The 14,252-nt window shown below is 38.9% G+C and overlaps 1 protein-coding gene across 6 annotated transcripts in view; it reads right to left on the bottom strand.

Moving 5' to 3' along the window:
* Positions 1-14,252, bottom strand: part of LOC150087516 (laminin subunit alpha lam-3-like) — a 746,420-nt gene that overhangs the window by 200,041 nt on the left and 532,127 nt on the right. For all 6 annotated transcript variants that reach the window (XM_090371226.1, XM_090371225.1, XM_090371229.1 and 3 more), the window contains one exon: positions 12,343-12,503. In XM_090371226.1, coding sequence (XP_090227352.1) covers positions 12,343-12,503 — 161 coding nt within the window. The remainder of the gene's footprint in view (positions 1-12,342; positions 12,504-14,252) is intronic.

The following is a 14,252-nucleotide window of genomic DNA, read 5'->3' as shown; positions in this document are numbered from 1 at the left end:
ATTACAATCTACAGAAGTTCAAGTCTAATGTCTACAAATATCTCCTTTCATCTTCACAACCTCTAACCCAAGCACGGTACTAAGGTCTATAGTTCTAATACCTCTTGTGTTTGGGGTTTACATAAAAAAAAAAAAAAAAAAAAAAGGAAAAGATTTGTGGTAAAGTGCATCGGTTGAAAAGGCTGGGAAAGGGAGACAGGGATCATAGGGATTTAAAGTCATAATGCCAGGGTGCCCTACATGGGAGAAGAGATCGCACTGTGAACATGCAGTGATTCTCTGTTAGTAATGCCACACCAGTTAGGCCAGCTGAAGCCAATGTCATGAGGGGACATGACATCAGCAGGATGGAAGGAGAGTCAAGTTGGTTCAGTTTCAGCTGGTGTCAAGAGTGAACATGATGTCAGCAGGGCAGGGGAGAAGGGATTCCTGGTAGGTTGCCCCACTACAGAATAATTTGAGGGAGCCTGTTAGAACAATACACACTTTACATGCACTCAGCCCAACTGCACACCTGTTATACTTACATTTAAACAATTACACTCTTTCCCCTCCCCCTTTGAAAATGGTATATAACACAACACCTGTTCGCACATTTATCATCTTCCTTTCATAATCATGCAGACAGACAGGACACGGGTGCTGCCAAAATATAACTCCAAAGACAAAACTTTTTTTTTTTGTATAAACTAAATAAGCAAAAAAGGCCCAGTGAACATTGGGCCGCAAATGAACTGTTTTCAAGATAATGCACATTTTCTGTTAAGATCCGCCACTGACCATGGGAGCACTAGTTTTGCAAAAAGCTGTGAATCCTTTGCTAAGGATGGTTTTATTAAGCATAAGATGTCTTTAAAATGTCCTGATTAGTCTGAAGTCTCCACAAGTCCTGGTGTTTAGTTTTTTGGGAAGAGTGATGAATGTTGATGTCAGCCCGAGGGAAGTTGCCCATGTCGTAAATTATATTAAATAATTCAACAAGAATATCGGTGTTTTTGTAGTCGAGAAATTTGACTATTTCTGCTGTAATTTCACCAGATCCTTTGGCTTTTCACTTCTTCATTGATTTAATCACCCTCTCCACCTCGGATTTTAGGATGGATCGCCCTACCACTGCATCGTTGTTGTCAAATAACCCATGTTCACTGTGGGTGAAGAGGATCTTTTATGTATTTGATCCACATGTCCAGTTTTTCTGATTCTTCCTTGATAATCTCACCTTTGTCATTTTGGATTGAAATTGATTGTTTTCCCTTCTATTAATTCCTGAAATCTCTTTAATCTTTTTGTGAAGATTGAAATCAATATTTTTCTTGCAGAGCTGCTGTTTCTCTGCATTTTTCTGTGATCCAGCTCTTTAGCTCTTTTAATTTTGTTCTTAATCAGTCTATTCACCTCCTTGTACCTTAGAGTTGCAGTTCTTAAATACTCTGCACTTCTCCATGAGTATCAAAATTTCATCTGTCATTCAGTTCTTCTTCAGACATTTTACATATCCTAGAACGTCTGAGATTGTTTCAATCAAAACAGATTTAAAGCTCTTCCACTACCCTCTCCTCCTGCCTATGAATGTGTTGCATTCTTTTGCTAAGGCACGTTTTCATCAACTGATATGTTTCTGGATTTTTTAACTTCTCTAAGTCAACTAAGTTGCTTTCTCCTAGTAGCCTTCAATCTCAGCTTGATATTACTGCAGCAATAATCTCAGATTAATGTACTATGCAATACTAAACTCAGGGTAGTGGAAAATGAAAAAGACATGTGGGATAATTGTGCAAACAGGCTGTCAGGAGAGCTCATAGGGTTTTTTTCAATGATATATGGGAACTTTGCTACCAGGGATAGGGAGGTGATTATCCCACTGTGCAAGGTAGCAGTTAGCCTACATCTTGAGTACTGCATATAGGTCTGGAGGTTTCCTTTTAGGAAGGATGTAGATCTCCTGGAATGGGCACAGAGAAGATTAATGAGACTGGTGAGAGGAACAAAAGGGTGCTCTTACCAAGAAAGGTTTAATTTCAGGAAACTTCATCTGGAGAATAGGGACCTGCAAGATGATTGGGTGAGCCATTTAAGGCTCTGAATAGATTCAGCAAGCTCAATGCTGATGGTATTCTCCCCCCCCTCTTACAACTACAAATATGAGGGGGCATAAATTCAAATGAAGGAAAGATGGTTACAGAACAGATGTGTGGAGGTTTGACTTCAGCCAGAAGGTAGTTGACTGTTGGAACAAATTTCCATCTGTTGTTGTGGAAGTGAGTAGTTTCAATAAATTCAAGAAAGAACTACACAAATTATTGGAGTGGATGGACAAGGAAGGGGGTTTTTTTTTTTTTTTTTTTTGGCTAAACTGTATAAGTTACCTTTGCTGCATCATTTTCCATTACTAAAACTTTGATAAAAAGTTGTGTGTGCAGTTATGTTAAATTATCAATATTGGAGAAATTTAATTTTACTAAATGTATTAATGAATTTATTTCAATAATTGTTTAGGCAAGGTATATTCTCCCCCAGACAATTTTTAAACCGACGTCCCGTTTCACCAACATAACATTCCCCACAATCCGGGTACCTTATCTCATACACGACCTCACTTGTACATTCCCTTGTCATGGGGTCCTTGACCTGTGAGTGACACAACTGCGTGCAATCTCTGCCCTGGCAATCGCACAATACCCGAGCTATATGCTCAGTTAGGCCCAGATAGTAGGGAATGGGGGCTTAGAGGGGAACAGGTATCCTGTGTGTTATCAGACACTCAGCCTAAAACACTGATGGATCCAATATCTCTCTATTACAGAAGATTTAGGAGAAGTCCGGTTGGCCTGCCTCCCTAAAATCCACTCATGCACACCTTCTCGATGGTAAGCCCTGTTACGTCACTTAGGTGGCAACGAACGTGTAGAGTGGTTCTCTTCAAGACGCCTGGTCAGCGTGAAGAGGAAAAGACCAAACCCTCCAGCAATGAGAGCACAACAATACAAATAGCCCTCAGTCCCCAGCAGCTTTCACTCTCCCTCTTACGGCAGCGAGAGGATCAGAGTGGAAGCAGAGGGTGCTAAGAATCTCTGGGTACGACCAGGCTGCCATGCACGGAAATTGAACTTGGCCTGTTATAACGTACGATCACTCATCGGTGAAGACAGGATATTAGAGCTGGAAAAGGAATTAGAAAATGTGAATTGGAATATCATCGGTTTGGCTGAAACAAGAAGAAGAAATGAATCACTTATAAGTTTATCAAGTGGAAATCTGCTGTACACCAATGGAAACAGTGAAAGGAGTGAAAGTGGAGTTGGGTTTCTGGTCCATAAAGATTTTAAAAACAACATTTTGGAATTCAAAGTACATCACCAAGGGTGTCAAGACTAATACTCAAGATTTCTAAGAGGTACAAGCTAAAGATTATAATGATTTATGCACCAACATCGAGCCATGATGATGAAGAGGTTGAAGAAATGTACACTGAAATTGAGAGTCTTCTAGATGAGCAGAAAACCCACTACACTATTATTATATGGGACTTCAATGCTAAGGTTGGAAAAAGGCAAAACAGCGCAGAAAGAGGAACTATAGGAAATATTGGAATTGGTGAAAGAAATAAAAGAGGTGAAAGACTTGTGGAATTTGCAGAATCTCAAGGAATGTTAGTAATGAACACTTTTTTCAAGAAAAGGGTGAACAGAAAGTGGACATGGAAGAGTCCAAATGGATTAACAACTAATGAAATCGACTTAATCCTCACTAACAGAAGATATATTGTGACTGATGTTACCATCCTGAATAAGGTAAATGTTGGAAGTGATCACAGAATGGTAAGATGTACACTTGATATAAATGTAGGAAAGGAAAGGAAAAAACTGACTCGAGTAAATAATACAAAGGTCTTTGAGATAACAGAAGAGGAGAAAAAGCAGTATGTACTGGAACTTAAGAACAAGTATGAGCTTCTGCAGACTGCTGAGGACCAAGATATCGATGAGGAATATTACAACTTTTTGAAAGTGATAAAGCCCAAGAAACCTATAGGGAAACAGAAATCCAAAGAAGAAAAAATTAGTCAAGAAACACTTGTCATGATGAACCAAAGACGACAAATGAAGAGCAAGAAAAACACTGATAGGGAGAAAATTGAGTATACTGAGTTATGCAAAGCCATTAGAAAGAGACTCAGAGAGGACATAAGAAGATTTAACACAAGAAAAGTAGAACAAGCATTAAGGGAAAACAAAGGATTTAAATCAGCAGCCACGAGCAGTAATACAGAAAGACAAATGATACTGAAACTGAAGAATAGCGATGGTGTACTTATAAACAGCAGAGAAGGCATAATTCAAATAGCAGAAGACTACTATAGAGAATTATACAAGGAGCGAGGGAATGATACAAGCAGTGGGGAAGATGGATTGCAAAGTAGCAACACATACGACATACCCGATATTCTTCCTGATGAGGTAGAACATGCATTGAAGAAAATGAAGAATCGGAAAGCCCCGGGGGAAGATGAAGTTACTGTACAGTTGTTAAAATTGGGAGGAAGAGACATAACACAAAAACTGGCAAGGCTCTTCACAAAGTGCATTAGAAAAGGTGCGATGCCTAAGCAGTGGAATAATGCAATCATAGTTTTGCTGCATAAGAAAGGAGTTAAATCAGAAATTGGAAATTATAGACCAATTAGCTTGTTATCCCATATCTACAAGTTGTTCACAAGGATCATTACTAACAGATTACAAAGAATACTTGATGAGAATCAACTGAAAGAGCAAGCTGGCTTTAGGACAGGATTCTCAACTATGGATCACCTTCACGTAATATCACAGCTAATGGAGAAAGCAAATGAATATAAAACACCATTATGCCTGGCATTTGTGGATTATGAAAAGGCATTTGACTCCATACAGCATAAGGCAATGTTTCGGGCACTGGAAAGACAAGGCATAGATACTCCATATATTATGATTTTGAAGAAAATATATGAGAGTGCTACATCCTTTATTAGACTAGACAAAGACAGTAGCAAATTTAAAATCGAGAAAGGAGTTCGACAAGGAGACACAATATCTCCGAAGCTGTTTACTGCTGCCCTTGAGGAAGCTTTCAGAAGATTAGACTGGTCGCAGAAAGGAGTCAATGTGAACGGAGAGTACCTAAACCATTTACGATTTGCAGATGACATTGTGGTCATAAGCCACGATCCCGAAGAATTAGAGGAAAATCTTAATCAGTTATGCACAGTTAGTAAGGATTTTGGACTAAAGATGAATATGGCTAAAACAAAAGTAATGATGAACAAGTATGCCACGGAAAGGGAAATAATGATTGAAGGAGCAGTAATTGAAAAGGTGGAGTCATATACTTATCTGGGACAAGTTATTAGCTGTAATAATGATAAATGGCTGGAAGTCAAGAGAAGAATAAATTTTGGATGGATAGCATTCAGGAAATATAGTCACATACTGAAGATCAATATCCCAGTGTGTCTGAAACGTAAAATAATGAACCAATGTATACTCCCCACCATGACTTATGGAAGGGAAACTTGGGCACTCACCAAAAGAATGGAACAGAAGCTAAGAACTACACAGCGAAGAATGGAACGAATTATATTGGGAATCAGACCGTTAGATAAGAAGAGAAACACGTGGATTAGGCAGCAAACTCAAGTAAAGGACATTCTTATCAAAACTAAAGAACTAAAATGGTCTTGGGCAGGACACATAGCTCGAAGACATGATGACAGATGGACTAAGAAAATAACAGAATGGTACCCAAGAGGAGCTAGAAGAAAACCTGGAAGACAAAGGCGGAGATGGATAGATGAAATTCATGAGTTTTTGAGTAGTAAATGGATGGCCAGTGCTCAAAACAGAAGGAACTGGAAAGTTGCTGGAGAGGCCTTCATCCTGCAGTGGATTGAAAATGGCTGATGATGATGATGATGATGATGAGTAGGGAATTTTTTTCATTTGAGTGAGCTTTCATCTCGGTTGCCACCCGGATTTTCATCCATATGCAACCAATTCTCATTTAATATATCAGTCTCAACCTAGTTGTAAAAACCAAATATATAAAGACCAAATGGTCAACTCAAATGAAACAAAACAATACTAATCGACCATTCAGCCTTGTGGTGGGGAGGGGCAATCACATCACTCACCACAAGTTACCATCCCCACCACGAGGAGGTAGGTCACTACTACCACCCGGGCATCGCCCGGCAGCGACTATAAGCCAATTTAACAAATCTTAAAAAAGAACAAAACAATTCATAATTTTCAAAAATATACTTCAAATTCTCTTCAGTGAGAGCCAGTGTCCCAAAGTCCAACCTCGCTCTTAAATCCTCATATAGAGGACAATATAGCAAGATGTGAAGGCCAGTCTCAGTCTCTCCACACTCACAGAACTCCGTAAGGGTCAACCTGAAATGAAACAGCCTTGACCTCAGGCCATGCCCCGTAACGACGGCAGCAGCTGCAAACCCAAGTTGGAGCCAGGAACGTCGCTCCCTACTCACAGTATGGACCGAGGGCATAAAGGTATACAAATGACGACCTTTCTCAGAGTTTGTCCATTGGAATTGCCATATGGTACTCAACTCATCATTGATTCGCCCCCGTTCCGCTGTTATACCAGGGAAAACAGCCGACCGCCCCACCGGGCACGACCGGATGCCAAAAATCACTCTGGTAATCCCCCGCTTAAGGGCATATCGCAGAGCAAACTGCGCCACAACCAATTCCGCAGGCATCTTCCCTGCAAGGACGCACAAAGCATCTGTGGACACAGTTCTGCAAGCCCTGGTTATACCTAAGAGAGCAAACCTCTGTGCCGAAGACAAGATTCTACGAACATGAGAATGTTCTATATACCCTCCCCAAGCCCCAGCAGCGTAAGTCAAAATCGGGATAAAGATGTTATCATAAAGTAAGTGGAGGGCACCACCCTTTATACCCCATTCAACACGCGTAACTCGCTGGAGTTTGGCATATAATCGTTTGACCTTATCTCGGACATAGGCAGCATGTGCTACCATAGAAAGTCGCTCTCCCAGGACAACACCCAGGTACCTAGTCTTATTAACCACTCTAAGCGAGAGATCACCAGAACGACACAAAGGATGGCGAGTTCCACTGAGGCGTCCCCTCAGGAGAACTGCTACAGATTTCTCTGCTGAGACCTCCAGCTTATGCTGAGCAGACCAATTCAACAATTGGCTTAGAGAAGCAGCTGTACGCTCCTCAAGCATCCGGCGGGACTCACCACACACCAAGATAACTAAATCATCAGCATAAGCTATTCTGGTCGTACCTTCCACAGCTTGCATTTGTAGGAACTCATCGAGAACCCAATTCCAGAGAGTCGGCCCCAGAACCGAACCCTGTAGGCATCCTCTATAAACTCTTCTCTCACACTTCATGAAAGGAGTACAAATGAGCACATATCTCTCTCGGAGATAGTCCTCAAGAAGACGGTATAAATTTCCCGGACAGAGGGACGCCCTAGCCCTGCGCAGGACACTGCCCCACCACAGAGCATCAAACGCCCCCCTAAAGTCCATGAACAAGCCCAGGACATATCGACCAGGCAGCTCATTAACGCCTTTAATCAAATTATAAATGGCATCCTCAGCAGAGGAGCCAGCCTTGAAACCGTACTGATTGTTGGCCACCAGCCCCTGACCAGCATAATGAACCATCAGCCGACCAAGAACAAGCCGCTCCAACAACTTTCCGATAACTGACAAAAGAGCTATTGGGCGATATGAACGAGGCTCATCCACGGGCTTCTCAGGACTCTTGAGAATAACCCTCAAGTTAGCCGTCTTCCATACTGCCGGAAATACTCCTTCACAAAGACATGTGTTGAAAAGGTCTAGGTACACATCAGGACTCGCCTGACACGTTTTCCTCACCACAGCAGTGTCAATATTGTCCAGTCCTGGAGCACGACCTTCCCTGGTCTGCTGTAAAGCTAACTCGAGCTCAGCGGGAACAAAAGGAGGCTCACTCCCACTAGTTACATAATCTAAATTCTCCCGAACAATCTGACTCTGCAGCAAATTATCAGGAGAATCTTCAACTAAAATTGAATTGATCAAACAGGAGACGGAGTCAGCCCATCCCAAGGTCACTCTGTCAGTCGCCACAAACGTGGACATAATTTCACCACCATAGATTTTATCGGTGACTATCTTATACACAGAAGACCAAGGATCAGCCGAGCCCCTCTCCTGCACATAATTTCTCCAAGAAGCCCATTTTAATAACATAATCTTATTCTTATAATCATTTCTTTTAGTCTGATACTGCAACCGCAGCTCAAAAGATTCCTGAGAGTAACACCTCCTCTCATATTGATACCTCTTACGCGCATGTTGTAGATCTTTCCGCATACGCGTAAGTTCTGGTGTCCACCAAGGTACCGATCTTTGCGGTCTTCTCTTCTTCCGCAAACACTGTTTACATAGGTCCTGCAACACACTAGTTAATTTCCAGGCTTTCTCTGACGCAGTCAGATCATGCCACATATCTGATTGATCAATTTTGGAGTTCCATAGAGTGAGAAACCTGATCCAATTTACACCACGCATAGAATACCTACCGACATCACTCCAGTGCCTCATAGGCTCCCCTGTAGTAATATCAAATGTGATCACTCTGTGATCACTAGTTGTGAGGCATTCCCGCACCCTCCAGTTTTTAACCATCCTCAAGATGGATCTAGAACAAGCAGTGACATCTATAAAGGACTCACCAATTACAGAGGAAAACGTTGGCAGTTGTTCTGAATCATTAATCACCTCCATGTCTGCAGTAGCCAAAAACTCTTCCAGCTCTATACCTCTGTCATCAGAGCTCTGGCCACCCCACAGAGTAGATCTAGCATTTAAATCCATACCAACAATTAAATGAACTGATCCAAGTGTACTTACAACCTGCTCAAGATATCTTATAAACACTGCCATAAATTCCGATGGCCTACAATACAAGGGCACAAAATACACTCGACCAAATCCCCCTATAACCTCCGCACATACACCATATGATGTAGTCAAAGTAGACACTACAGTTACTGTCAACTGTGGGTCAGTTATTATTATTGCAGCACAGGGAGATCTGGAAGCAGCTACAATTCTGTATCCTGATGGATAACAGACCACCTTATCTCTGATGAGTAGGGAATGTATGCGGTGGCAACTGGTGTAAACAGTTCTCTTCGTCCGTGCTCCGCTTCTTGGATATATTTATTTATGATCCTATGGGGGTAGCCGCATTTTCTGAGATCCACTGTGACACGTTTAATTTCTTCTTTTCTATCCTCGGAAATTCTGCAATGAACACGATAAAGACCGCGGATTATGGGAAGTCTGCTGTGGCAGAACATTTCTGGGAGGAGCACCATCAAATCTCCCCAGATGAAGCTGTTATCGTGGACTGGGCACATAGATTTTGGGACCACAAATGGTTCGAGAGCTTGTGGATTTGCTCCTTTGAGAGCAATACCATTAATAGAGACAGGGGAATCTGCATTCATCCCCTCTTTGAGGCGGTGATTCTTGGACGGGATGAGCAGTTCTGCCTGGCACGCTGCCGAGCCATTTCCTGTTCCAGTGCACATGGGGAGAATACTGCCCGTGCTCCTGTAGAAACACATGCTGTGAACTGTGAGCCTGCTGATATTTAAGGATGTGCTGTATGATAAACCTCGCTGTTGAAAAAGGAGGTGGATGCCTCTGAAAGCTACAGTGTTTTATTGCTTTTATTATCTTGTGTTTTATCTACATTGTTTATTGTAATTTATTCATTGAAGTTTAAAATTTCATATTTTATTGTACAGATAGTTACCTTTTTATCAGTTTAATCTGGTGTAATTATATCATTCTATTTATTTCATTTATTTGTATCATTATTATTTTAATATAATACAATGCTATTCATTTATTTTATTTAATAACGGTTGGTGTAGGATTGTGCAGTTATTATAAATATGAATTTCCCAACCCCAGAGACCTATTTGAAGATTGTGATCTTATTCTTCATCTTGAAGATAAAATTTTTCCATTATAATGTGGTTGCAATTATTATAAGCTTTTTATTAGTATTAATCAGGCCAAATGATGCAAGGAAGCAAATTTATTCTGAATCAGCCAAAAAAAAATCACTCAATCACAATTTGCCCATTTGCAAAAAGAAAAAACCTATTCTGAATTGAACTTTGTCAACATGTTGCCCAAAGAAACTTCATTAGAACTAATCTTCTATTGCTTCTGAAAATTTTATATTTGTATCCCCTTGTTCTTTTTTCACCTGCTAATATGAAAATACCTCTATCTCTCTCTCTCTCTCTCTTTCTCTCTCTCATTCATTCTATTTATTAAGGGCCTTAAACACCTCTATCAGGTCGCCACTGAAGTGTTAATTCTCCACAATCTGCAGCCCACATCTTCTAAAATATTTCTCATACCACTTCAGCCAATCTGGTTACCTTTTGTTGGACCCTCTTTAAAAGTTTGATGTTCCTTTTTTTTTCAATGTTGTTTTATAAAAAATGATATAATAATATCCATCTCCCTTTTGACAAAGGTGCTATTGATCATTGATAGTACACCCTGGTTATTCCTTGAAGCATAAGCAGGTGTCCAGGAACTCCCAGGGTGTACTATCAATCTGTTTGCATCATACCCCTAAAGCTTTCTCATACTGAATCACCTTTAATTTTATGTCCCTTAGTCTATATGCCACCTTTGGATTTCTTTTCCCCTCTTTGCATTTGGGGAAATGTTTTGCATTTCCTGCCAAATTCCCATTTGGAAGGATTTAACTTTAGTTGTCACCTTTCAGGCCATATGTGTAACTGATTCAAATCATTGTACAACACAGCCTAATCTCAATTGTTAACCATCTTACCCACCTTTAAAATCAACACAAGGAAACTTTTGACAGGTTTTTCTGTATACCTTCATCACTATCACCAAGGAAAATCAGAAACAAGAGAGGAGGCCAGCACTGAACCCTGGGAGAAACTCTTTTCCCTTCTTGCATTCTGAAGAATGCTCACTATCCCGGCAGAGTTGGCACTGAACTATTTAATGAACAGTGGCATCCTAACAAAATTCAAATAACTTTTTTGAGCATTTTTGAATTTTGCATGGAAATACCTATGTTGATTTCATCTTTTTTCTTAATGGATTGCAATACTTATTATATGGATCTTTTTATTTTTTTTAAAATAAATATTTAAACAATGCTATTGTTTATTATTGTTATAATTTGTTATTTTCAAAATAAAAAAAGAATTCTTTCAGAAAATTTAAAAAATGTATATTATACATAATATATAGACAGGAGTCTATTAATATAGTAAATTTTTACATAAAAAAAAAAACATTAAGCATATGAAATTTTAAACATGTAGATGTGCACATATTCCTACTTATTTATGATACAAACACTACTAAAAATAAATAAATATATATTATATACTATTCTTCATTTCCAATTTCAATTCTTTTTCAAATTTGGCATTGTCACAGGGCATGAAGTGTAAAATATGCATCTTACTTCCTGCCAATTAACACTCACCTTGACTGAAAGCTGTATTCTATTTCCGTACCTTAATTGTGAAAGCAATATAAAATATCTTTCAAAAGCAACATTTGTGAGAATGCAGATGTATATTTAATTTGTGGGAGTGGAAAGACAAATAATCTTGAACTTTACACAAAAACATTTAATTTGAAACTTCATAGCAATTTCAGCGCCTATCAATTCCCATGTTAATCTTCATGCAAAAAAAAAAAAAAAAAGGTTACATAAATGGTGCTCACATTTAATTACTCTACAAAAACTATAAAAAAAATTCAGGAACTGTTGCAGTAAAAGTTTGAATATATTTAGGAAGCTAGAAATAATTTCAGATTTTAATCGTTAATTAAAGTGTAATATGGGAGTGGGTTGGGTTTATTTAATTAATTTATTTGTTTCCAGCATCCAAATGATTTATGACTTCACCTAGTGAATGACTAGATTTGTCAGGGAAGATTTTCCCTTCACAAAGCTATGCCATGATCCTTTAAGACTTCATTCTTATAAAGATGTTTTTGTATTGCATCCTGAATCACTAATTCCATTATCTTACTCACTACAGGAGTCAAACTCATTGGTCTATATTTACTCATCTCATGTAGTTTTTATTACAAGAAATATTAATATTACAAGAAATTAAAGTTTGGTTTAGAGATTCAATATCATTTTCATTTATCTAAAGACTGAATAGGCTAAAGACTATTCAGTCTTTAGATAAATGAAATAGCAATTTCTGCATTTTACTTACTTGGCAAGAACACGGATTTCCTTACGAAGAGTTTCTGTATGCTTTTTAGAAGGTATTACATATTCCGTAAGATACAGTGGATTTAACCTATCCAAAATGCCTCGATGAATTTCTAAGGGTCCAGTCACATTTTCAAGTAATTTCAAAAGACCAGGAATCTCCTAAACATTAATTACAATTTAACCATCAGAATACTGCAAGACTTAAATATAAACATTATAAAACAGTATTCCATTGTACTCCTTTACTATAACACCAGTAGAGCACCCAGCTTCACATGGGCTGCACTAATCAAATTACTAATAATTAGTATACAGATGTATGGTAATAATCCTATTTCATTCGTGTGATCCGGCATGAAAGTCGCAAGATGTTTCTTAAGCAAATATTTATGAAAGTTAAACATTTAATATGAATTTAAAAAATTTAACTGTAAACAAAAATGTATTACAGAACAGACTGGAACTTCTCTGGCTAATATTACAAATTTTCCAAGCAAATTGATTAATTAAAAGTTTTCTTTTATTTACTTTGGTAATAAACTTGTTAAGTAACATTAACTGCATTTTTCAATTTACAGTGGCAACCTCTTTCATTAATAACACTGACATCAATTAATATTACAAAATTTCCAAGTAAATGGATTTTAAGCTTTATTCTCATTTAAAGCAAAAACTACAAATTACTATGTCTCATTTATTTTAAGAAAATCAACTGCTTTTTGATACCTGTGAATTGATAATGGCACTTCTTTTGAGAGAATAATCATTAGAAATTAAAAATTTTAGTAACTAAAGAAAAATTTAATGCATTTAAATAAAAATTACCACTAGGGGCACAGCTTGAATATTTCCAGATGTCAAATTATGGGTCGCTTAGTTCCACTGTCTCACTCTATGATGCTAACAGACAGATAAACCCTTTTATTAGCATTAGCATTAGTAGAGGCATACGATGCAAGAAAGCAAGCTTATTCAGCATCAGCCCAAAAAAAAAAAAAAAAAAACCCTCTCCCATTTCACCCCTCCGTTCGTTCGAAATACCTGTCCAGTTGAGCTTTAAATTTGTTTAGGCTATCAACTTCAACAACAAGTGATGGAAGTCGGTTCCACCAACCAACCACCCGCTGGCCAAAGGCAAATTTCCGCACATCTATCCGACATCCGTCCTTCCTCAATTTGAATTTATGCCCTCTGAGGTGATTATTCTGAGAAAGATGAAGAATCCCATTGGCACTGAGCATGCTCAAACCATTCAAGGCCTTATACACCTCTATCAGATCACCTCGCCGGTGCCTAGTCTCCAGACTCTGTAATTTGCAAAACTTAAGCCTTTCTTCGTAAGAGCAACCCTTTGTTCCATTTACTAATCTTGTTGCCCTTCTCTGTACCCGTTCCAGCAGCTCTACATCCTTCTTGAAATGAGGCCTCCAGACCTGTATACAGTACTCAAGATGTGGCCTAACCATTGCCTTATACAAGGGTATAATCACCTCCTTATCCCTGCTAGAAAAATTCCTGTATATCATTGACAAGACACCATGAGCTACTCTTGCAGCTCGTCTGCACTGCTCAGAGAACTTCATATCTCCCTGCACAATTACCCCCAGGTCCTTTTCATTCTCCACCACTGTCAGTGTGGTACCGCAGAGTTGATACGTTGCTCTGGGGTTACTGTTTCCCATATGCAGTACTTTACATTTGTCAATGTTAAACTTCATTTGCCACCTCTCAGCCCATCTGTTCAACCTTTCCAGATCCTGTTGCAGCAGCATAGCGTCAGTAGTGTCCTTGACGACCCTGCCAACCTTTGTATCATCTGCAAACTTGGACATTAAACTTGATATCCCATCATCAATATCATTCATAAACACCGAAAACAACAACGGACCCAACACTGAACCTTGAGGA

Source organism: Mastigoproctus giganteus, chromosome 4 (genome assembly GCF_048544385.1).
Source record: "Mastigoproctus giganteus isolate SK-2022 chromosome 4, ASM4854438v1, whole genome shotgun sequence".
Lineage (NCBI taxonomy): Eukaryota > Metazoa > Arthropoda > Arachnida > Uropygi > Thelyphonidae > Mastigoproctus > Mastigoproctus giganteus.
Note: the sequence above shows the minus strand (reverse complement) of the source record. Positions and strands in the feature narration are given on the sequence as shown.